Source organism: Setaria viridis, chromosome 3 (assembly GCF_005286985.2).
Source record: "Setaria viridis chromosome 3, Setaria_viridis_v4.0, whole genome shotgun sequence".
NCBI lineage: Eukaryota > Viridiplantae > Streptophyta > Magnoliopsida > Poales > Poaceae > Setaria > Setaria viridis.
The window spans coordinates 42315022-42340386 of record NC_048265.2 but is presented as its reverse complement, the minus strand read 5'-3'; the positions used below and the strand labels follow the sequence as shown (position 1 = coordinate 42340386).

Below are 25365 nucleotides of genomic sequence, written 5' to 3'. Positions count from 1 at the left end.
TCAAAATGACAAAGTATAGATCGTCCTACTTTTATCCCAAAATAATACTTCCCTAACTTTTGATCAAGTTTAAAAAATACACCAACATCTATAATATCAAATTAGTGTTTTTTTGTTAAAATCCACATTAAAATGTGTCTTCGTAGTGCATCTATTTGATTAGATGCCATATATTTTTCTATAAATTTGGTTAAAGTTGAACTTGATTTAAGAGAAAAATCAAATCAAGTTACATTTTTGAAATGAGGGAGTAGTTTTTTAAAGATTACTATATGCAAAATAATAGTACATTCGAAGAAAAGGCTACATCCAATTTTGTATGGTGCTAGATCCACACCGTAGATCGGACGGTGCACGCACCCTTCAGGCCTGACAGTCTCTACTAGTCTAGTCAATCTGTTAGCCGGCACGGCCAGCAGAGACCAACGTGCTCGTCGAGGCATCGAACCGCATCGAACCCGAAGGAGATTCCCCGCGGCGCGGCGAGCAGGAGCAGGGGGAAGCCACAGCCAGCCTCGCCTCCGCCATGGGGATCGGCTACGTGGTGGGCGTCCTCGGCGGCGCCATCCTCGCCCACGCCGCCTACGCCACCATCCAGTGTACGCTCCATCCCCATCCTCTCCCCTACCTTCGCCGCGCTCCGACCTAAATTTGCTCTGGATCTTCGGTTTCCGCGGGCGGCCACCTCTGATTTCCCGTGTGGTTCTAGGTTGCGTTCCCGTTTGGTGGGTTCCCGGTTCTCCGGCGCCCGCCGCGCGCTCGGATCGGGCCCGCCGTCGAGCTCTGGGTGGATTGGGGGAGGGGTTTAGATCTAGTCAGTTCATTGGTTCATGAGTTTTGTGATCCTGGTGCTCTCTTCATCTGCCGGCTGGAGGCTGCGGGTTGATTTTCAGGATAGTAGTAGACTAGTATGACGAGTTGGCTTTATCTGCGTGGCAGTCCCGGCGAGCTTTCTGTATAATAATTATCTTGAATCGGGTGCTGTTGGTGACTAGGTTTCATGGATTGACGTTTCCTGTGTTGCTGCAGATCGCACGGTGCTGAAGATCACGGAGGAAGAGTTCACTCGGCCACCCATGGATGTAAGTATGCTCAGAACTGGGCAATCCTTTTTTTACCTTTGCCCCAATCTTTGTGATGCAGTGGAATTTGGTGGCTAGACATTTGCTCTCTATCTACCTTGGTAACTTAGGGTGGTGCCCAGAAGTGGGGATTTGGTGATGTATAGGTGTAGACTATGGTTTACGGATTGTACAAAGATGTGTACTTTTACTGTCAGTCAGTGTTTCAAAGGCGTCGCCTAGGAGCCCAGGCGGTCCTAGCTCGCCTTGGGAAACCGGTCCACCTTGTCGCCTAGGACGCCTAGGTGATAAGGCGTGCAAAGATTTCCAAGGTCGCCTTATCGCCTTTAAAACACTGCTGTCAGTGCGTGCCATCTAGGTTGTTTATAGTGACACAGTAAGTTAGCGTCATCAGGGGCCGGTTGTTCTAGGCAGTGCACAAACACTGCTGTCAACGTGAGTAGTTGAGTACCCTGCACCCGTGCTGTGTAACAGTTGTGTAAAACACTTTCACCTTTACCTTTTCAATACCAAGACATGGCAAAGAAAATGTGATTTATATTAGTTCAGAGGCTAGAAGTTTTCTGCCAGTACTGAAAAATTTGGGCATGCTTATGAGAAGAAGTATCCTGACGTGCTTTAGCTCCAAAGATTATGTAAAACATTTTTGTTTCTAGCTCCTAGTTTTGTTTTTACCAACCAAATTGGTGCGTTGCTTTATCTAATGTTTGCTTCTGACCGTACAGGTGATGATCGAGTTGCTCCTGGGGTTGGCCTTGTGCATGTGGGCAGGCCTTGCTGTTCCAGCAAAGTTTTGCTCGGTGCTTCCACATTCTGAGGAGAATAGGTGAGCCTATTTGGTGTTCAGTACTGTGTTCGATTGTTCGAGTCCTGAACTTGTGACGTCGTGGTAATTTAGCTGGTTGGCATGAAGTGGCTTTGAAGATATTGCAATCTAAGAAAGTTGAAACTGGGTTCTTTCCCAAGTTATAATCGGGAAATTTTGGAACACAGAGCTAGCAAACAGAGTTACAGAACGTGGGACTTTATACCATTGTTTTAGCCATGTGATCAGAATAAATTTTGGAACTGGGAGCTAGCAAACAGCTGAGTTTATTGCCCAGGACTATAGTAAATTGCAGTCTCATGGGCTAATTTCGACCTAAAATACAAGAATGCACAACTGTTTGCAGTGCATCGTCCATTGGTGATTCTATCAATAGGAAATAATGATGAAAGGTTAAATGCTGTAACATATTTGAAATTGGCAGATTCATTCAAACATCAATTGTTAGTCATTCAACATTGGGTTCATTTCACCATAGCATACCCTGACTGCATTGCACTTAATTTTATTCAATGATGGCTGTATGGCACCTGACAGGTGACAGTTTTGTATATTGAAAGAGGGAGAAGCATATTTTCATAATATATGTGGGAGGCTATAGCATGACATCAAATTTAGTTTCGTGTTGAAAGTTTTATTAATTTTATCACTATTAGGACTTGATACAGTGTTACTATTTTGTAAACCTATAACTGTCCTGCTACGTGAACCTACTGCTTGCTCTGATTCCAGTTACTTGAAATATCTATTTTAATAGTGTTATTTAGCAATGACTTGTAACAAAAAAACCCCTCTTTAAGTTCTGGCACTTGCTCTCTTTTTCTTTGGGGGTCATTTCGATGTTATTTTCGGTCATAGATAGCTGAACTGTACCATAGTACTGGATACCTGAAAGCCACTAGCCCACTAGGTGGTTCTGGACTTGTGTGGTTGGGGTATACGAATAAGGATCCTTCTCATTCATGCTTTTATTCTCCTATGCTTACTCAAGGATCAGAGATTTACTTGTATCCTTGTTATCAGAAAGAGTTGAACCTACATTGAGCTTTCTATTGGATTATCTAATTTGATGAACCCTGGTTGTGTTGGGGGTATCCACTTACATCGAGAAGAGTTCTGTTGTTGTGGGTCTCTAATACATTTGCCACCATGCTTGCAGGATCGTCTCACTCCCGGCTAACCTGGATTTCATGATCTTCAACCACCGCGGGAGAGCGCTGCCGTCCGACCCAGACCTAAAGCTGAAGACATAGACACACATCTCTTCAGATTTTGTTCTTTTACTTGCCTTGTAACCTTTGATCAGGAGGAGGTTCCAGTTTTTGTGTGTCCATTTGTTTAGGGGAAAAGAACCTTCCCAGACCATAATTAACTTATCTACGATGTAACTCTTAGAATTCGTGGCACTGTGATTCTACAGATTTGTATGGAGGTCACGTAATTCAAGCTTCTGTTGCAGCCTGAGCTGATTCGGTACTGCGTGATGCGTGAATCATCATCACCCATCAGCTAATCACTTGCCAGCTGATCATGGTAACTAGTAGAAAAGCTTTCTTACGCCTACCTTCCAACGGGTATGAAATATCTGATCGGTCAGCCAGTGTGTCCAGCCACACCATTCCGAATTTCCGATGATGATTTTTCTGTGGTCGCAGCAAAGCATGCGCGAGTCGGATGGATCGGAGATCTGAGGAGGTGGCAAAACGGAAGAATCGGGGGTGTTTGGATCCCGAGCTAAATTTTAGTCCCTGTCACATCAAATGTTTAGACAGAGTATTAAACAACATAGGTTAATTACAAAACTAATTTCACAACCCCTAGACTAAATCGCGAGACGAATCTATTAAGCCTAATTAGTCCATGATTTGACAATATGATGCTATAGTAAACATTCGCTAATGATGGATTAATTAGGCTTAATAGATTTGTTTCGTGATTTAGTCTAGGAATTCTGCAATTAGTTTTGTAATTAGCTCATGTCCTCCTAATTAGTATCCAAATATCACACGGACTAAACTTGAACTGCAGGATCCAAACACCCCGAAGGCGAAAAAAAAAGAAAAGAAACGGGGGGCGCGGCCCACGTTGGAATTGGAATCTCGCTCGCGCTCTCGGCTCTCTCCTCCCCCACCACGGCACGGCGCCCTCGCGCCTCGCCGGCGGGCCCCACCGGGCAGCCTCCCGGCGCCCGGCCCCAGAAAAATCACCCCCTGATACTCCACCTGCTTTCCCTTTGCCTTCCATTCCCTCCTCCCCTCCTCGGAGACGAGACGGCGACCGAGCGCGGCGGCACGCGAAAGCGACGCGGCCGCCTCGCGAGCAAAACCCTCGCCTCCTCCCATGTCGGGCCCGAGGCCCGCGCCCGCTGCCACTCAGAACCCTAGCGTGCCCCAGGCCCCGCCTCGTCCTCCTCCCCCTCCGCCGCCGGTGTCGGCGGCGGCGAGGGCGCGTGAGGAGGGCGAGCTCTCCTCCGGCGCCGACGACGACGAGGTGAGCTTCCGCGCCCCCGGCCCGTACGCTCTCCTGCTTGTCTCGGATCTAGCTGCTTTGCTCTCCTTCCGCTCCCGGCCTCCCGCGCTTCGGCGTTGGCTGGGCCCCGTGTGGGGGGAGCTGCCGCGCTGCAGTTGCTTGCCGCTGACGCTTTGAATCGTCCCCGCGGCTTGGATTAGCGCGGTTGGGGGTGCTTGGTTAGATGCTTCGCGGCCTGCTTGTTTGCAGCTCGACGGATTGTGGGGGCATGGGATCAGTTTTTTGGCAGTGGCGCTGAAATCTAGCAAGGGATAGGGTTTCTAGGATGGGAAACATGCTTATGAGCTCATCGCATTGTTTTAGGAACTTGGACATCCTCGCCTCCTTGGTTTGTTTGAGGGACCTGGATATGCTCGGTTTTAATATGATCTGATTCTGCAGTTATGGCTGAGCTGGATTAAGCTGTAGTGCTGCTTATAAATCAAGATGTACGGGCAAACGGGTTGTTGATGTGTGCTTTCCGTTACTAGTTGCCAAGTCGGTGTTGTAGGTTTGGGAACAGTGCACGGATGGCGGCATGGCGCTCTAAGTGTTGTGGAGTTTCGATTGGTGTATTTATGCACTGAATTTATCGTCTTATTATGCCAGTACTCATGTAGGATGCGCATCATCATGTTTTTGTCACCTGTTCGTGTTGTGTATGTATATATGTACGTCTCGACGCATTTATTGCCCATTCGTGCGCTTAGATTAACGTTTGTCACTTTTCATTCTCATTAAATTGCCCTGAGCAGGCTCTGCAAACTCGGAGGGCTGCTTCATCCATTATTCGAAAGTTTGCGGAGGCTGCTTCTCAAGTTCCATCGGCAACTCTCCTTGGTAAAGGTAAGTTCCGACTTCCGATTGGTGTTAAACTGCAACTTTTGTGCGTTTCGTGTTTTGTTTCAGTTTCCTTTCATGGAAGGATGGTCTGCCTCTTATACTGATCCTGCTGCATTGCTTCTTATCTTTTGACTTAGCAGGCGGTAATAGCTTGAGTGTCTCGAATGCTATGGCTCACAAATCAGCTGCTCCAAGTTACAAGAAGGTCATGAGGGGGAATCAAGGGCAATTCAAACCTGGCACGAACCGAAATCTTTCATGGCAGAAGCCTGTGCCAAGTGATAACCTTGTGATAACATTCTCTGATGATGATAGTGGGACCGACTCTGGAAAGACAAAGCAAGATACAGTAAGAGGCAGGAAGGCCACCCCTCAAGGTACACAGAAAACAGGGAATTGTATGCAGACTAGGATCACGAGAGAGGAAGTATCTCAGCAGAAAACTCTTGGTGCAAAGGTAGGACCTACCCATGTGCCTGCTTTTCCATTCACACTCAGAAATGTAGGGGCTGGTAGGGGATCAGGTACCACCTTTTTCAGGAAAGAGCCACCTGTGCGCCAAGTTAATACTCTGAAGTCTAAGCAGAAGGATGGAAATGGTGTAGGAGTACATTCTGCCGATCATAGGTTAGAAAGGTTGCGCCATAAAATTGCTGCTAGAGAAAATGAACTAAAAGGTCAAAAAAGACCTTTAGCCCCTGTTGCTATGAAGAATACAGATTTGTCCTCCAACCAGGCAAGGCTGCCATCAGAAAAGATAGGGTTTGAAGCTTCCAACAATGGTGAATGTTCACGCCCTAATAGTCCGTTTGAACATGATGGAAGACCAATTAAAAGGTTGAAGCTCAATCAGCAGCATTCCTACAACCAAGATCACAGTGACTCGGTAACACTTGCACATAGTGGTGGTTCATCAAGGAAAAACACTCTGCAATCTTCTGAAATGGGGGATCACTTTGCAAATGGAATTACCATGAACACTAATGTTGATGAAACAGAGGTCAGAGTCACAACAGAGCTTTCAGGTCAGATGCACAATGGTGGTGCAACTAAGAATCTTCCTTACCACAAAGGTACAGAAGTTGCTGGAAATCATCCTATGATTGAGTTGAATGGCAGGCTTGCAGCAGCAACATTGACTAATACACAAATTATTTCTAAAGATACTAGTGCTTTGATGCCTGCTGCTTCCACCCAAGCTGGGCAACAGGTATTGCCTGTTGGTCCTTCAGCAGTGTTAGACAGGAGGCCGCACTTGAAACCTGGAGAGGAGGTTAGTTTAACACTCTTGTGTCACTCTACTTGTTTATCCTGTTCTTTAAAATAAATTTAACTGTTGGTGCTTAATGAATGCTATTGCGAACCTGGTAGAATGTCCCTTGTTTGAACTTGAGTTCCTGAGATGCAAATACTGGCAGTTCGGAATCATTAGAAGTTTACTGCTGATTATGCTTAATACCAAACTGAGATGGTTCCTTCTGAGAGCATGTATTTCAGCAGTTCCATGTTTTGATTTGATTGTTGAACTCATTTTAGTTTCTTTTTCTGTAGAGTATTAGTTGTATTCAATTTTGATAGTACACATATATTTTTTGACCAACAGTACACATATATTGAAATAATATAATTTGAATCAGGATGCCAATCTGTGTGTAGAGTAAATGGTCAATTACCCTTTTCTATTTTTGCAGAATGCCCACCAGATGAACTGTAGCAACCAGATAGGCGCAGAAGGCCGGAGCACAAGATTGTTCTCGCTCCTTGAAATGGAGGAACTTCAAGAGAAGGAATTGGAGGATGCTCAGGAACACAGAAGAAAATGTGAAGTTGAAGAAATGGAAGCTCTTAGAGCATATCGCAAAGCACAAAGAGCTCTACTTGAGGCAAATGAAAGATGTACAATTCTCCGAAGGAAAAGAGAGATTTGCTCTGCGCAAGTTCATGGTTTAATTGCAGAGAATTCTTCTTTGGTTATACGGAATACTGAAGATGGCCTTGCAATGCCATCCCTGCTCAATTCACAGATTCATGCAAACAGTCAGATGCCTGAAAATCAGGGTGGTAGACACAGCTTGCACCCTGAAGAACCTCCGCAGCAGCCAGTTGATAAACATGAGGCACAGCCACACAGTTCACACTATGATGAGCTTGCTGCCAGCACAGCTGATCCAAACTTTGTGAGTACTGTCAATGATAACAACATGCCTTCGGATTACATGGATGATGATCTTCTCTTCCCCGCTAGGCAAGCAAGATCAGAATGCCCTTTGGATCTGGAGAATCAAATGGAAGAAACTATACATGTATATGCAGAGAACAGGCGAGCTTCTGGTGACAGTGTGCAGGATTATGAGCTTTTAGAAGCTTCTTTGAGGTCTAGATTGGTGGAAAGGTTTGGGAAGAAACCATGTCTGAATAGCACTGGTGAAGGCACAGAAGAACTTGCTGTTGGAAAAGTAGCTGCAGAACATGGCAAACAGCCTGCACATGTGCTTCGATTACAGGAAGCAGAGCAGAATGATATGACAACTCCTGAAGGTCATATCACTTTCATTTGTATTATGGACCTCTAAATTCTCTACTTAATGATCTGCATGTGTTGAGGTGTTGTAATGATATACTGATTTACCCTGCGAGTGTTCATTCTATAAGATAATCATTAATATTAATATCTCTGTGATGACTATCGTTGGGCTCTTCAAAATATACACACAACATGAACCACTTTACTAAACTTTACTGACAGTTTTAGTGCAATAATGCTACTATCTTCCTTTCATCATTATGCTGAACTTGCATGGAAATCTATTACAGTTCTAAGTCCTGTAGGATGAAATCATTACTATTTAGAGGCATCAGTTTCTTATGTGCATGGGAATGGAAAGGTCTAACTATACGAACATTTGGGCAAATACATTTGATATCCAAGTGTGGCTAAAATATTCTGTATCTGCCTTTCCTTTTCTATAAAATGATGAGCATTCTACACTGCATGCAGGCTTCTGTGTAACTATATTTCATTGTGTTGTACAGGTACAATGGAGCTGGGAAATGATGGTGCTGAGAAGACTGGCGATCTCTCTAATTCTAGCAGTGGCCCTTCAATGGGCAATTGTGATCATGAGGACACAATCTCTTCTCTCAGAGAAATATGCATGCCATCGGGTACAAACAATTTGGCTTTTCCTTCTCCAGCTCCGCAAAATGCTGCTAGACACATCAAGCAGGCGTTTCCTTGGTTTTGTAAGGAGGCTTCAAACTACAAGAATGACTATCTGACCAGTGATACATCATCTGAAGCTACAGAATGTGTACAAGATATGATACAGGACTGTGTTAGAGAGAACACAAAGGATAGTGATATGGCACACAGTCTGATTGATCCCTTCTGGCCCTTCTGCATGTTTGAGCTTCGAGGAAAATGCAATGATGAAGAGTGCCAATGGCAACATGTTGAGCATCATGCTTGGAGAAAGTCAAAGCATACAAAACATGCTATGACCTCTGTTTCAGGTTTGTTATATGTGCAATCAATCTCTTGTCATTTTGGATTACTTGATTTAATCTGTATTCGTATGACTTCCATATGCGTCGTTCATGGTGAAGGTTCCACATCTAATGCATTAAAATGAATTAATGCAGGCCAAATTCCTTATGGTCTGTCTCAATATATGCTTCCTGTACCAGCATATCGTGTTGGTTCGAATCTTATTAAAGCTGATCAGAACTTGACGCAGTCAGTGTTGGCTAGCAGCTTGTGGCAATATTGGCAAAGGGGGTTTTGTGCTTCCTTTCCTTTACCTTTATCTGTTCAGAGAGTTCTTCCATCAGATGCACCATTCTTACAGGCTGGTGATGGTTCGATTTCAGATTTTCATAGGAACAGACAGCTATCAAAGTTTCGAATGCTGGATAGCTGGAAGGTGGGTAGAGTGCACTGTATCACAATTATCATCTCATCGCGGAAGTGGCATACATCTCGGAGTCTGGTTCTCCACACTGAACAACTTTTTTTTCCTGCTCTCCCTATTCACATGATGGCTCAATGGCATATGCTATATTTTGATTAGCTTGTATATTGGTACTCGCTAGATGATACTGCACTCTTTTCTTGTGACTTCCTTGCAAAATGCTTTGAATTTGTCATTTGCTTCTGCAGTAAACCAACTTCACCACTTAAGGTGCTCAAATTTAAACTTTATTGGCATACATGATACATTTCATGTTATAGTAGCTTAAACATGATGAATTGACATTTTTCCTTTGAATTATAACATACAATCATACATATAGTTCATTGATTTCTGATCTTATATTTAATTACTGCCATGTAACTTTTTGTTCTGTAGAATAAAACTGTACAGGGATCTGTTGATGTTGAAGGCTTCTTAGAAGGAGCACTTGATTTATATTGTGGAAAAGTAAGCAAACCTGACAGGATCAAGGTGATTTTTCCTGTCTTGGATAGCGTAACTTTCTCATGATACATGTTTTAGCTGCTGCTATACTGTTGGATTCAGGTTAGATATTGTTGGTGACCTTGTTTCTAAATAATATGTGCTCTGTAGGCTCTTTTATTTCTGGCGCGGTCTATCGAGGCTGATCCAAGTACAGTTATCCTCTGGGTGTTTTATCTCCACATTTACTATCAAAAGGATGAAGGACTTGGAAAAGATGACATGTTTTCTGATGCGGTACACTATTTATTGATCATTCTCTTGCTGTTTAGTTCTGACCCTAAAAAATTATTATGTTGAAATTCATGAGCTACGGATTCTTTTGTTCTTTTGTTTTATCACATTGCTTGTTCTAATGTATTGAGCGCTCACCTTATTAGCACAAAAACTAAATTGTGTCATTTACTCATTTGGTACAGTTTCTGTCCTCCATATAACCCAAGTCAATTACCTTAGATTGCACCCACTTATGCCAGAGTTACCTAAATCCCAGTCTGGTTTGTCCAGTTTTTCACTTTATTGTTGGGACATGGGAAACCACTTGATGGGATTTTGGGCATTTCATATTTATAGTCTGCATCCAATCTATGCATGTTTGTTTTATCATTTGATACCTGCTATTATGTAATATTCAATAAACCTTATACTTTGTTTTCTTTCTAGGTCCAACACAACGTTTATTCTTATGAACTATGGCTTATGTATATTAATAGTAGGTTACGCTTTGATGACCGATTGGATGCTTATAATGATGCTTTGAGCATGCTCTGCCAAATGACAGCTGATACTGACAAGGATCTAAAAGAAAGAAGTGCTTTCATACTAGACATCTTCTTACAGATGATTTACTTCCTGTGCATGTCTGGAAATGTAGAGAAGGCGATATGTAGGATTTTTGGGATTCTTCCAACTGCAACACCTGACAATTCTGGTGACAAGTTGCTCGCTGATGTCATTTCTTGCTTGACCATGCCCGACAGATGTGTATTTTGGATTTCGTGCCTATATGTCTCAATTTACAGGAAGCTCCCGGAGGAAATTATTGATCAGCTAGAGTTCCAGAAAGCTTTGCCTCGTGCCTTAATATGGTCTCCTATTGATCCTAGCGCAGATAACAGAAACCAGATCATAGAGCTGTTGAACTATGCTGCTTATAAGATGGCTGAAGATATTAGCGAGTGTGTAAAAAATGGGGATCCGTCTTACCTTATGTTATCGCAATTCCTCGCTGTTAACCACATTGGCTGTCTAGCAGCTGTTGAAGGATTCAAATCTTCTGCTGATATGCTGGTGAAGTATATGAAGGAGTACCCAATGTGTCCTCAGATTCTCCTTATCTCAGCACGGCTAGATAGAAAGCATGGTGCATGCCCTGGTCTGAAAGGATTTGATGAACTGATCTTGAATTGGCCTAAAGAGATGCAAGGAATTCAATATCTATGGAATCAATATTTTGAGCATGCTCTGGCTGCTGATACCAAACTAGCTGAGAAGGTACTGAATTGCTGGTTTGAAGAATATGGAAAAGATTGTGATATCCAAAGTGATACTGCTGTTGGTGCAGTAGAATTCAGCAATGAAGAGCCTGGGCCACCATCACTTGTTTCAGCCCAGGAAGTTGGTTCTGGTCCATCTGCACCAGAAGATCATGTCTTTTTGTTATTAAACCTGTCATTGTACAAGATACTAGAGAACAACCTACAGGAAGCACAAGTTGCTGTGGATAAAGCATTCAAATTGGCTCATGGGGAGTGCTATGAGCATTGTTTAAGAGAACATGCTGCAATTCATGTGCTGGAACTGGAGAAATCATCGTCTTATTCAGATGCTCAAACTCGGTCTACATTCAGTTTCATCATTGGCCATCTTGCAGATCATCGGAATTTGCCCACAAGGGAGCTGCTGTCGCGAAGGTTTTGCCAGAATGTTAAGAAGCATAGGCTTAGGCAGTTAATAGATGACACTATAGGTCCTGTTCCCGCAGATTCTACTTTGGTAAACTCTGTCCTGGAAGTGTGCTTTGGCCCGTCACTCCTTCCAGGAAGAATTGGCGATTTGAAGTACCTGGTAGATTTTGTCGAAACAGTAATGGAGGTTCTTCCTGCGAACTATCGGCTAGCCCTGGCAGTTGGTCGATTCATCATTATGCGCTACAAAGGTTCTGATGCTACCTCCATGGGCACCAGGTTCTGGGCAAGCTCTGTTCTGATCAATGCCATCTTCCGAGCAGTACCAGTTGCACCAGAATCCGTATGGCTAGAAGGCGCTGACCTCCTGGAGAAACTGCAAACCACAGAGATCGTCAAGAGGTTCTACCAGCAGGCCACATCGGTCTACCCCTTCTCCTTCAAGCTGTGGCGCGCGCACCTGAACTCCTGCAAGGCCAGCGGCGGCAATGCAGAGGGCATCGTGGAATCTGCGAGGCAGCGCGGCATTGAGTTGAATCTGACACCAACGTAGTGTTGTCCCTTTGATCCAAAGGCGTGGTGGTTCGACATGTGGAGGTGTAGTCAGTGTTGTGTTAACTGGAGATGGTGTGGATATACTGGTCAGTGGTGATGGTGGTGTGACCATTTTGTTGTTTAGGTGCAGATTTAGTGGCACATAGTGACATAGTCTTCGATAGAGCATACAGTATGTGGTGTTGCTGATGAGTAGTGACTAGGGGGCGGAGGATACTGGGATATGGGGGCATAGCATGCAGTGGCCGACTTTTGACTGGCTGGAGATTGATGTAGCAGGCAGTTATGTTTATCCGTTCTCAGTTCTAATCTATTTGTGTCAATGTACTAGATGCATAACTGCTATTTTCAAACATCATGATCAATGCAGATATGAAATGGGAATTTATCGTTTTTATCTTGCAGTGCTTCTCAGTGTTGTGTTAACGTGTTAGTCTCGATTGATTCTGCGATGTGGGTAGAACGACGTGTTAGTACCAGCTGTGCATTATTTTCTGGTAAGATTATTTGACCACTCGCCTTAGAATAGATGGAAGAGCAAAGGTTGACACACAAGGCAGCAGAAACGACACACTGCATTTTCCTTTTACCTATAAAAAAGATGCTTTTGCGCCATCAGAGAGCCAACGGCACCACCAACTGGAACGTGTGCTCATGGATCTGTGACTGACACAACGGACCCGGTTCCGTTTCGCTTCTTATTACTACCATACGAGCTTAGTTGCCTACTAAACAAACTTGGGTGTCAAGGAAGCCGACTCGGATTAACCAAGGGTTTTACCGGCAAAACGTCACACAAACCGCCGCCTCCGCCGCTGCCGTCCCACGTCTTCTTCCGTTTCAGCTGGCTGGCTCTGGCCTCGCGCCCCCGGCTTGTCGCCTGCGCGCACCGCGGCGGGCTCCTCGTCAGGTACGGCAGTCCTCGATTCCCTTCCGCCCCACTCTCCTGGCCGTACTCCGGCGCAATCAAGGTTGGAATTCTCCAGCTCAGCGTTCCGCTTGTTAGGTCGGCGTGGTTACCTTCTCGGCGGGAGGTTGGAGTACCGGGTTCTCTCGTTGATCCTCTTGTTGATTGCCTGGCCGGGGGCGGTTTCTAGTGCGGCGGAGAAATTACTAAGCGCGCCGGCGGGTAAATTCATCTGCTTCATCGCTGCTCTCTCGATGAAGAGGTGCCGAATTAATAGAAGCAGGCCATTTGTGTTCCACGCTAATTTGGGGTAGACTGAAACTGAAGTGAACTTAGCTGAACTGCTTTTCCTCACGTTACATTACACACGCATCCATGCCAACCAGCTGTACTAGTCTCGCGGCAAGTACATTGCTACACGTCAGCGGTCTCGTAGGTCGACTCATGCAGTGTCACGTAGGATTTTTGATGATGTGGAGGAGAGAGAGCGAGGAGAGAGAAAGAGGTCGTTGCTTCGCGAAACAACCACCTCATGAGCTAAATTGTAGGATTACGAGACAACTTAACAACCATTGTACGAGTTATTGTTGCCATGCAACTCATAATATTTTATTTTTCTTATGCACAAATTAAGGAATTATATACCACTACCAGACAACTTATAGGACAACCCATTGTATGGGTTGCCTGTTGAATCGTCTCAAGATTACGTGTCAATGCATGAGACCACCTATTAGATGACACCAATGTACTTGCCCTTAGGACGAAAAGAATCAAAGTTTGTGATGCTATACTTTGTTCAGAAATACGTAAACATTTGTTTCTGTATGTTTCTTGTTGTTTCTGTTAGCACTCCCCTTTTTTACGCTTCAGATATGAATTCAGTCTACTTTGTTAGAAATATAGTCGGTCTAGAGTCCGGCTCATGTAAATCTTGTTCAAAGGAGAATTCGGTTTGTTATAGATAGGATAGATTTGTTAGCTCTATCTCTAAGATTGTAAATCTACACAACAAACCGGATATCCTACGATCTCATTTGTAATTGTGTTGAAGTCTTTAGTACTCCCATATATAAACACGTAACCTGTAGTATGCCGAGATAGGCAACTACAGTTCCACCAATTCTTTCATGGTAATCAGAGCTGCCTCTTCCTAAAGCACACGCAAGATCCGTCCATGACATCCTCCTCCTCCACATCGCTGCAACTCGGACAAGTATCCGAGAAACTCACACGGGACAATTATGTCCTGTGGAAGGCGCAGTTCCTCCCTGCTGTTCGTGGCGCCCAGCTTCTTGGGATCCTCGAGGGGAAGGTTCCCGCGCCAAGTCCAATCCTGGAGGTACTGCTGGACTGCAAGAAGAAAGCAGTCTCCAACCCCGAGTACGATTCGTGGGTGAGTAAATATCAACAGCTCCTCAGCTATCTGCTGAATTCCATCACCCGAGAGGTGCTGGCAGGAGTAGCAACCACGACAACCTCCGCTGAAGCATGGAAGGCATTAGAGGTTATGTTCGCGGCGCAATCTAGAGCACGGGTCACCAACCTGCGAATGCAACTGGCTACCTTGAAGAAGGGAAGCCTGACGACGGCGGCCTACTTCAACAAGATGCAGAACATCAAGGATGAACTCGCCGCCGCCGGAAAATCCATTGGCGGCGAAGAGGTGGTTGCTCATATTCTTAATGGTCTTGATTATGATTATCACCCCTTTGTGTCTGCTATGCTTGGCCGTGGGGGTGCTATTTCCCTTTCAGATCTATACTCACAGTTGATGGAGTACGATCTTCGCCTTGAGATGTTTCAAGAGGCCGGTCAATATCAATCGTCGGCCAATGCTGCTTCTCGCGGGCGCGGCTCTAATCGTGCGCGAGGAAGCTATCGTGGCAGAGGCAATGGTGGAGGCCGTGGTGGTCGCGGACACCCTGGCCAAAACCAGATCGGCGGCACCAACAACACCTCAGCCTCGCTCAAGAAGAAGGTTCAGTGTCAGATCTGCAAGAAAGTGGGACATGAGGCCTCAAGATGCTGGTACCGCTATGACGACGATGAGCAACAGCCAAGCAAGACAGCAGGCTTTGCTGAAGCAAGCTACGGATATGACACCAACTGGTATGCTGACAGTGGTGCTACTGATCATGTAACTAGTGAGTTGGAGAAGCTCACTGTGCGTGACAAATATACGGGACGAGATCAAATCCACACCGCCAGCGGCTCAGGTATGAAAATTAGTAATATTGGGCATTCAATTTTTCATACCCCCAGCAAGGATTTTCATCTCAAAAACATCCTTCATGTTCCTAGCTCCCAGAAGAATCTTGTTTCTGTTCACAAGTGTACAAATTAACATGAGACAATAATGCTTTCCTTGAATTTCATTCGAATTTCTTTCTAATTAAGGATCATGACACGAAGAAAATCCTTCATCAAAGCAGATGTAAAGGCGGTCTCTATCCTCTAGCGTCGCATTCGTTCCAAGAAAATTCCAGTAAACAAGTTTATGCAGTCAATAAGCCATCTATCTCTAGATGGCATAGTCGACTAGGTCATCCAGCTATTCCCATTGTCGAGAAAATTCTTAGTACTAATAATTTGCCGCATGATAGTGCTCATAATCATGAGTCTGTTTGTGATGCTTGCCAAAGGGCTAAAAGCCATCAGCTTCCATATACAGTTTCGAATAAAGTTTCTAGTGCTCCTCTTGATTTAATCTATTCTGATGTGTGGGGACTGGCTCCTACCTCTATTGGGCGATACACTTACTATGTCAACTTTATCGATGATTATAGCAAATACACCTGGATCTATCTCTTGCGCCACAAATATGATGTTTTTCAGGTTTTTCATGACTTTCATAATCTTGTCGAAAGGAAGCTTAATAAGAAAATTATCTGCATCCAATCTGATTGGGGAGGGGAATATGAAAAGCTGCACTCCTTCTTTCAACGGATTGGCATCACCCATCGCGTGTCTTGCCCTCATACTCATCAGCAAAATGGGGCGGCTGAGAGAAAACACAGGCATATTGTCGAAGTTGGCCTCGCACTTCTTGCCAATGCATCGATGCCTTTAAAATTTTGGGATCAGGCGTTCCTCACAGCCACATATCTTATTAATTTTCTGCCGAGTAAGGTGATCAATTATGACACACCTGTTGCAAGATTGTCTCATGAAACTCCTAATTACGACAGCCTTCGTATTTTTGGCTGCGCATGCTGGCCTAATTTGCGACCATATAATTCTCGCAAGCTCTCGTTTCGCTCCACCCAATGTGCTTTTCTCGGTTATAGTTCCATGCACAAAGGTTTTAAATGTCTAGATATTTCCACTGGTCGCATCTACATCTCTCGCGATGTCGTCTTTGATGAAACTATCTTTCCCTTTGCTAAGCTTCATCCCAATGCTGGCGCTCAACTTCGCAAAGACATTATCCTCCTTCCTGATTTCCTTCGCAATCCTGGGGATGAAAATTGTTTTGCTTCCAATAATACTAATGCTACTAATCTGTCCAGTGCTAGTGATGATCTACAGGAAAAATCGGCAGTGGATTCTACATCACCTTATGTACCTGATTTTCACGCGGACGCGTGCGCCGTACCAGCTCCCACGATGACGGTCCCGCACTCGCCGCATGGGGGGGCCACGATGGCTCCCGCGGGCGCCAGGCTGGTTCCAAGCGAGCCGTCCGGCGAGCCGATGGGCGGGCTGCCAGGCGCGACGGGCGAGCCACCAGGCGAGCCGCCACTCCCTGACGAGTCGCCTGCTACTCCAACAGCACCAGCTTCTTTTAGGCGACACACAAGATCACAAAGTGGGATTGTCAAGCCCAAGAAACTGTATGATGGGATGATACGGTATGGTTTGTTCAGCTCCACTGGTGAGCCTGAATCAGTACAAGAAGCACTTGGGGATTCAAAATGGCGACATGCAATGCAAGAGGAATACCTTGCATTGATGCGTAATGGGACTTGGCACCTTGTTCCAAATAAAGCAGGTAGGAATTTGATTGATTGCAAGTGGGTGTACAAAATCAAGAAAAGAGCTGATGGCAATATAGACAGATACAAGGCAAGGTTGGTAGCTAAAGGTTTTAAACAGCGCTACGGTATCGATTATGAGGACACATTTAGTCCAGTTGTGAAAATAGCTACTGTCAGACTTGTGTTGTCGGTTGCGGTCTCCAAAGGATGTTGTCTTCGACAGCTTGATGTGCAGAACGCGTTCTTGCATGGTGTTCTGGAAGAGGAGGTTTATATGAGACAGCCACCAGGATTTGAAGATCCAAATAAACCTACATTTGTATGCAAATTGGATAAAGCTTTTTATGGACTGAAGCAAGCGCCAAGAGCGTGGTACTCGAGGTTAAGTACCAAGTTGTTTTCTCTCGGTTTCACTTCCTCAAAATCCGACACTTCATTATTTATTTATAGAAAGGGACATGTAACAATTTTTATGCTTGTCTATGTTGATGATATTATTGTGACAAGCTTGTCCCGAGAAGCGGTGTCGGCCCTCCTTGAAGATTTGAAGAAAGAATTTGCATTAAAGGATCTTGGTGAGCTGCATTATTTTCTGGGCATTGAAGTGAAGAAAGAAAAGGACGGTATAATCCTCTCTCAAGGTAAATATGCACAAGACATATTGGCCCGAGTTGGCATGACCGAGTGCAAACCGTGTAATACACCACTATCGGCATCTAAGAAGCTTTCTAGCTATGAAGGGGAGGCACTCGGTCAAGAAGATAGCACTAGATACAGAAGTGTTGTTGGTGCTCTACAGTACTTGACGCTGACACGTCCTGATTTGTCATATTCAGTAAACAAAGTCTGTCAGTTTCTGCATGCGCCCACTACATTGCATTGGACAGCAGTCAAGCGAATATTGAGGTATATTAAGTACACCTTGAGTTTGGGTCTCAAAATTCAGAAGTCAATGTCTGCTATCATTAGTGGATTCTCTGATGCTGACTGGGCAGGAAGTGTTGATGATAGAAGATCAACAGGTGGTTTTGCAATATTTGTTGGTGCAAATCTGATATCCTGGAGTGCTAGAAAACAAGCAACTGTGTCAAGATCAAGTACTGAAGCTGAGTATAAATCCATGGCCAATGCAACAGCTGAGATAATCTGGTTAGAATCGCTACTAGCTGAACTTGGGTTTAAAATTGAGCAAACATCAATTCTATAGTGTGATAATCTGGGAGCTACATACTTGTCTGCTAATCCGGTGTTTCATGCTAGAGCAAAGCACATAGAAATTGATTTCCACTTCGTGCGAGAGCGAGTCATGAAGAAACAGTTGCAAGTTCGATTTGTTCCTTCAGGAGATTAGTTGGCGGACGGATTCACCAAAGCTTTGCCTGTTCGGTCACTTCAGTGTTTTGTGCGCAATCTAAACCTCGTGGCATCAGGAGGTTAAGATTGAGAGAGGGTGTTAGAAATATAGTCGGTCTAGAGTCCGGCTCATGTAAATCTTGTTCAAAGGAGAATTCGGTTTGTTATAGATAGGATAGATTTGTTAGCTCTATCTCTAAGATTGTAAATCTACACAACAAACCGGATATCCTACGATCTCATTTGTAATTGTGTTGGAGTCTTTAGTACTCCCATATATAAACACGTAACTTGTAGTATGCCGAGATAGGCAACTACAGTTCCACCAATTCTTTCAGACTTAACATCAAATTGATGACGCAATACAAGTATGTTTCTTTCTGTATGTTTCATGCGTCAGTCAGCACTTCTTTCTTTTACGATTCAGATATGGATTCAGTTGAGTTGACACCAACTTGTGATGCTGTGCTTTATTCAAAACAGATGTTTGTTAAGATTTCACAACTGTTGCTCTTCTATTTCTTTACACTTACGATATGAACTCAGTCAAGTTAAACATGAGATTGTGATGCTATACATTAAAAAATTAATGTTTATCTCTGTATATGTTTCATACATTTGTTAGCTTCTCTCTCTTTTACACTTCAGATACGAATTCAGTTGAATCAAATGAATCAAATTGAGACGCTTGTCCACTGACGTCCTTTTTAGTTGGTTCTCCAGGAAAATGTCGTCGAATCCCGACGAACCTAAGAGTCGTGCCCGGACAGACTTTCTGCGCAGGAAAGTATCAGAGGTTCAGCGTTCTTGGGATGAGAAAAAGGTTTTGAGGCTGATCCTGGCAGTGGAGCTCCAGGGCCTGGTGAAAAGTTCTTCGGCAACTTTCCGGACCCTTACATGAATGGCTTGCTGCACCGGGGTCATGCATTCTCGTTGTCCAAGCTTGAGTTTGGTAGTGCCTACCACAGGCTCCGAGGTTCCAACGTCCTTTTGCCCTTTGCTTTCCACTGCACTGGAATGCCCATCAAAGCCTCAGCTGATAAGCTTGATAGGGAGATCCAACAGTATATGGAAATCCTCCGGTATTTCCCACGGCGCAGGAGGGTTCTGGTGCTGCAGTTACTGATGCTATCGAGTCTGATGCTGTTGCCCCGGATAAATTTAAGGGCAAGAAGTCCAAGGCTGCTACAAAGGCTGGTGCGCAAAAGTACCAGTGGGAGATCGTGAGGAGCTTTGGTCTAGAGGGCGGAGAAATTGCTAAATTTCAGGATCCTTATCACTGGTTGACACACTTCCCCACATTGGCAAAGGAGGTTCTCAAGAAATTTGGCTTGGGTTGTGACTGGAGGAGGTCATTCGTAACTACTGACATGAATCCATACTATGATGCTTTTGTCAAGTGGCAGATGAGGAAGCTGAAGAAATTGGGCAAGGTTGTTAAAGACATGAGGTACACGATCTACTCGCCGTTGGATGGCCAACCTTGCGCTGATCATGATAGGGCAATAGGTGAAGGTGTGCAGCCGCAAGAATATGTGTTGATTAAGATGAAGGTGATCTCACCTTTTCCTCCCAGGTTGAAGGCCTTGGAAGGGAGGAAGGTGTATTTGGCAGCTGCTACACTGAGACCTGAGACGATGTATGGACAGACAAATTGCTGGGTGCTTCCTGATGGAGTCTATGGTGCTTTTGAGATCAACGACACTGATGTCTTCATCCTTACAGCAAGGGCTGCTCTTAATCTTGCATACCAACACCTATCCAGGGTCCCAGAAAAACCAACCTGCTTATGTGAGTTGTCTGGCAATGATTTGATTGGTTTGGCACTGAAATCTCCTCTTGCCTTCAATGAAACCATGTATGCATTTCCAATGCTCACTGTCTTGACTGATAAAGGTACTGGCATTGTGACTAGTGTTCCAAGTGATTCACCCGATGATTTCATGGCACTGCAGGATTTGGTCACGAAGCCACCTTTGAGAGCAAAGTATGGATTGAAAGACGAGTGGGTTCTTCCCTATAAAGTTGTACCGATAATCCACATTCCTGAATTTTGTGATAAGTCAGCAGAGAAGGGTTTGCCATGACCTTAAGATTAAGAGCCAGAACGACAAGGCGAAGCTTGCTGAAGCAAAAAGAATGACATATCTGAAAGGATTTACTGATGGAACAATGATTGTAGGTGAGTTTAGCGGTAGAAAGGTTCAAGAAGCAAAGCCTCTGATTAAAACCAAGCTTTTGGAAGAAGGCACATCAGTGTTGTATAGTGATCCAGAGAAGAAGCTCATGTCTAGATCTGGTGATGAGTGTGTTGTTGCCCTCACTGATCAGTGGTACATTACATGTGGTGAGACTGAATGGAAGCTGAAGGCAGTCAAATGTTTGAGTGGCATAAATATATTCTCAGCTGAAACCCGTAATGGTTTTGAGCACACATTGGGCTGGCTGAACCAGTGGGCATGTTCACGTTCTTTTGGGCTTGGCACTCGAATTCCATGGGACGAGCAGTTCCTTGTAGAATCTCTTTCTGATTCAACCCTGTACATGGCTTACTACACAGTTTCGCATGTTTTGCAAAATGGCAACATGTATGGGAAAGAAATATCTTCAATAAAGCCAGAAGAAATGACAGATGATGTTTGGGATTATGTGTTTTGTGATGGTCCAGCTCCCAAAAGTGACATCCCTCCTACTTTATTGAACAAGATGAAGCAAGAATTTCAGTATTGGTATCCATTTGATATCGGGTGTCTGGTGTTTGCAAATGAGATGAACATAGCAATCCAAGAAACTGAGAAGAGCTACAATTTTTTCATGTTCAGAGATGCGCTGAAGTCCGGGTTCTATGACCTCCAATTGGCTAGAGACGAGTACAGGCTCTCTTGTGGCGCATCAGGCATGAACCATGATCTGCTGTGGCGGTTTATGGACGTCCAGACCAGGCTCATCACCCCCATTTGCCCACACTACGCTGAGTACGTGTGGCAAAAGATCTTGAAGAAAGAAGGCTTTGCAATAAAAGCTGGCTGGCCTGTCGCAGACACCCCGGATCTTACTTTGAGAATTGCAAACAAATACTTGCAGGATTCCATAGTTTCGATGAGGAAGCTGCTTCAGAAGCAAGAGTCTGGTTCCAAGAAGCCCAAGAAAGGAGCTGCGCCCGCACTTCCATCAGTGGAAAAAAAAGATGACCATTGACCTTCTATATGCGAACGAGCACTACTTTGTAAGCTTGTGTGCTGGTACCTTGGATCTTGGTGGCTTGCCGGCAAGTCTTTAACCCTCCGGCTTGGTGTGGAGTGGCGACGACAACCGTGTGCAAGGGATGAGGAGACCACTATCTTCATGGAGAAGATCCGTAGTGGAGACGGCATCAAGGTGACCGTAAAAGTGGGAGTGGTGAGCCTTGCCTTAGTGGCAAGCTTCTTATCCGGTTTTGTGAGAGCCTTTGTGGCGAGCCCAAAACCTTGACCGGGAGAGACTTGGTGATCAGGAGTATATTCTTGGTGGAGCTCCAACGTGGACTAGGGGTGGTATTTGCCTACCGACACCACGGGATAAATCGTCGTGCTCGAGTTTGCATCCTTTCTAACCTACTCCCTTTACGTTTCCACATTTCATACTTGCAACTTGAGAGATTTACTTACTAGAGTAGAATCTTGATAGGATTGGCTCTAGGTTGCAAAATTTATTTTGGGTGGGAAGAATTACTAGATCAACCATATATTGCACATCTAGATTGAAGGGTTACAAGGTAGGCTACGCTAGCGCAAAATAAATTTTCTACCGCGTAAAACCAGGAACACTGCTGTTATAGATCATGAGATTACCACTAGACGCGCAGATGCGAAAGTTGATGAAGCGCGTCGGGGCAGTGTAGTCGAACACGTCCACGGCAAGCAGCTCCTCGTGCAGCAGCTCATCCACGTGCAGCGGCTCGTCCACCTCGTGCAGCAGCTCGTCCACGTGGTGCAGCGGCTCATCCAAGTGCTGCAAATGCAACACCTCCAAGGTATCCACACGTGCGGGAAGGAAGCGTCGCAAACCGGACTGCTAGATCCGCGAGTGCAACTCGGTGAGGGCGTGGGAGGTGCGGCTGCTGTTTGGCCAAAAGGATTGAAACCATAAGCCGCCCCCACCCCTTAATATATAGGGGTCCCTGATGGGCCTCTAGGTCCAAGGTCCATTAGTACTCCTAAACCTGAACTAATTCAGATCATATCCTCATTGGGGCTTCTAGCCCCTTAAGTGTGTGACCCTATAGGTTCATATACATATAGACATGACACGAGTACTCCTACTCGGCCAATAGTTGGTAGTGGCCTCTAGCAAGATATGCGAACTCCTATACGCACACGAAGATCATATCAGACGAACCATCACAATATCACGTATATGCTATTCCTTTTGCCTCATGATATTTGGTCTAGCTCCAAGCCGACCTCTCTTTCTCGATCCTGTGATTCAAAATCCCTTCCTAGGTTAACTCTTAACCTTACGTAGCATGGCCATGCATTTCCGGATCTGATCACTCGAGGGGTCTAGAGATATCTCTCTCAAGTAGAGAGGGGCAAATTTCATCTTGAATGATCATGCCTCACAGCATGCTTCCTGACAAACCCGAAAGCTACCTTTATAACTACTCAGTTACGGAGTAGCGTTTGACAGCTCCTAAGTAAGTCAATTCACATCTTGAGTACATGCAACAATCTCAGGTCCAAGGACAAAGCGTACACGCTGTGTAAAGAGAACTATGTAACTATGTCTTGTGTTGAGTCAGTCCTAGCACATGTCTCTACACGTGCCCACATTATTAGTTTGACATCTCCATGTCCATGACTTGTGAAACATAGTCATCAACTAATACATGTACTAGTCTAATATTCATGTGTGTCCTTACATGAACTCCGACTAGGGATAATTTTAGAATAACCATACAAGTAAAGAGTTTCACATACAATTTACATAATTGCAAAATCAATTCAAGTAGCCTTTAATGGATATTCAAGGAACACAATATTAAATCATGGATACAATGGAATATCATCATCTCTATGATTACCTCTAGGGCATACCTCCAACATAGATAGCATGATCTAGTTTATGTTTTGAAGCAAACAGTGGAAGCCATAGGCTAAGAATTTTAAGTTATCCTAATTCACCCGCTCCCCCTCTTAGGATACGAGCACCGATTCCTTACAAGTAGTATCAGAACCCTCACATCTTTCATAAAGAATCACCAATTCCATTGGCAAATTGTGAAACCAGCTCATTGGAAACGGTTAGGCTTCACCGCCTAGTGAGTTAGCTCGATAGGGAAGGGATGGATAACATAGGTTTGGCTCCATTTTTCGACGGCACAGTTTACCAACATTGGAAAGTTCTAACGGAAGCATTTCTCCAAGTAAAGGGCCTTAATGTTTGAGAGTCACTACTGAGGGCATGAAAAATGAGAAGCAACAACTTAGTGAAAGTGTTTTCAATCGTGTGTTTACTTGTGAAAATGCTCATAAGCTATGGAAGACTATCAAATAGAACAATGAGGGTACGGAGGATGTGTCAAATGAAAGATATGATGTTCTCATTGAAAATCTCAATAGCTTTAAGCAACTTGATCATGAGAATGCCGAGGCTATGTATTCATGTTTAAATGTCCTTGTGAATGAGATCCATTCTTTAGGTGTGAAGAAGATTGGAGATACGGATCTCAATCGCAAGATCCTTCATACCCTTCGAAGGTCGGACTACGATTTGGTGAAGGCCATCATCTATGAGAAGAAGCTCACCAAATTCACTCCTAATCAAATCCTCAACAAGGTGATGGCATATGAGATACGACTATTGGCCAAGCCCAAAGAGCAACCCAAAGAACCACCAACCTGAAGCATTGCCCTTGCAAGTGAGCAAGAGAAGAAGTTGAGGAAGATGGCCATCCATGGAAGCTCAAGTGAAGAACTAGAGGATGATGATGATGAAGGCTCCTCAAGTGATGAAGAAACAAACCCCAAGCTTGTTGAATACACAAAGAAGGTGTTCAAGTATTTGAAGAAGATCAACATGATGGGGTACAATGTGCTCTTGAGAGATGGGCTTCATGATCAATAAATGAATGTTAAGAAGATCAAGTACAAGAAGTAGAAGAAAAAGAATAATAATAATAATAATAATAATAATAATAATAATAATAATAATAATAATAATAATAATAATAATAATAATAATAATAATAATAATAATAATAAGAAAGACAAGGAGAGGAAGCCCAAGCATGAAGCACTCACCGTTGTCCGTGAGTGGATAAGCGATGAAGAATCAAGTTCTTGTAGCTCAAGTAATAAATCAAGCAAGAACTTCACCACCCGCTTCTAAGGCTTTTCCTCATCATCACCACACATTTTCCTAATGGCTAAAGGTATGGAAAGTGATGTAAGTGATGATGAATCTGAGTTCCCTTCCATTGATGATCTTCTTGAAGTAATTCGTGAGCAACAAGGAATCCTTAAGAAACAATCTAAAAAACTAAAACAACTCAAGGCTCTCAATGATCTTAATGCTACCATTGTTACAAATTATGAGAATTTGTTATGCAAATTTAAATTGCTTAACAAGGATTATCATCAATACCAGTAATCAATACCAGTAGTAGGTTGAGAGTTTAATGTGTACCTTAGCCCTATAGCTTTTTCAACAAAAGTGATCCTTGGTTTGTTTACCGAAATTGAAAGCAAATCAATCTCAATAATTGGGGGTGGTTCTTCATTATCATCTTGCAATCCCTCCAGTTCTCCATCATGTGGAACATGCAGTCCATTAGCAATATTAGCAATCACCTCTTCTTTGAATTCTTCATTATTTTGGATCTCACCCACATCTTAATCTTCAAAGTCTTTTGTATTGTTTTCATTATCTTCCATGTGCCACATGTCATCAAGATTGTTTGTTGTAGA

General features: G+C 44.1%; 2 protein-coding genes, 1 non-coding gene and 1 pseudogene across 5 annotated transcripts; all 4 read left to right on the top strand.

Moving 5' to 3' along the window:
- The first annotated feature begins 404 nt into the window (after positions 1–404).
- Positions 405–3369, top strand: LOC117846937 (membrane magnesium transporter). The gene is made up of 4 exons (XM_034728062.2): positions 405–599; positions 1030–1082; positions 1808–1908; positions 3068–3369. The coding sequence occupies exons 1-4, from the start codon at positions 527–529 to the stop codon at positions 3159–3161; spliced, it is 321 nt and encodes a 106-aa protein (XP_034583953.1). The 5' UTR covers positions 405–526; the 3' UTR covers positions 3162–3369.
- A 779-nt stretch (positions 3370–4148) lies between these two features.
- On the top strand, positions 4149–12575 carry LOC117850834 (uncharacterized). 3 transcript variants are annotated; one of them, XM_072292855.1, is made up of 10 exons: positions 4149–4398; positions 5172–5262; positions 5397–6332; positions 6423–6532; positions 6951–7797; positions 8293–8772; positions 8902–9182; positions 9609–9704; positions 9828–9953; positions 10380–12575. In XM_072292855.1, exons 1-10 carry the CDS (start codon positions 4249–4251, stop codon positions 12174–12176), a joined length of 4914 nt encoding a protein of 1637 aa, XP_072148956.1. In that variant the 5' UTR covers positions 4149–4248; the 3' UTR covers positions 12177–12575. The 3 variants fall into 3 exon arrangements, with proteins under 3 accessions (XP_072148956.1, XP_034588599.1, XP_072148955.1); XM_034732708.2 differs by having other exon boundaries at positions 4150–4398; positions 5400–6532; XM_072292854.1 differs by having other exon boundaries at positions 4150–4398; positions 5397–6532.
- Positions 12576–14733: 2158 nt separating this feature from the next.
- On the top strand, positions 14734–14872 carry LOC117851133 (small nucleolar RNA Z247). Its single transcript, XR_004639492.1, has one exon. It is a non-coding gene; the product is annotated as a small nucleolar RNA Z247 (small nucleolar RNA).
- Positions 14873–19145: 4273 nt separating this feature from the next.
- LOC117849296 (leucine--tRNA ligase, cytoplasmic-like) lies at positions 19146–22074 on the top strand (annotated as a pseudogene).
- Positions 22075–25365: the final 3291 nt, after the last annotated feature.

What these genes read in the sequence shown, in the direction of transcription:
- LOC117846937 (XM_034728062.2), top strand. Translation starts at nt 527, where the DNA reads ATGGGGATCGGCTACGTGGTGGGCGTCCTCGGCGGCGCCATCCTCGCC. An exon ending in CGCCTACGCCACCATCCAGT is followed by an intron (nt 600 to 1,029) that starts GTACGCTCCATC and finishes GTGTTGCTGCAG; the next exon opens with ATCGCACGGTGCTGAAGATC. An exon ending in CCACATTCTGAGGAGAATAG is followed by an intron (nt 1,909 to 3,067) that starts GTGAGCCTATTT and finishes CCATGCTTGCAG; the next exon opens with GATCGTCTCACTCCCGGCTA.
- LOC117850834 (XM_072292854.1), top strand. Translation starts at nt 4,249, where the DNA reads ATGTCGGGCCCGAGGCCCGCGCCCGCTGCCACTCAGAACCCTAGCGTG. An exon ending in GAATGCTGGATAGCTGGAAG is followed by an intron (nt 9,183 to 9,608) that starts GTGGGTAGAGTG and finishes TTTGTTCTGTAG; the next exon opens with AATAAAACTGTACAGGGATC. An exon ending in GCAAACCTGACAGGATCAAG is followed by an intron (nt 9,705 to 9,827) that starts GTGATTTTTCCT and finishes TGTGCTCTGTAG; the next exon opens with GCTCTTTTATTTCTGGCGCG.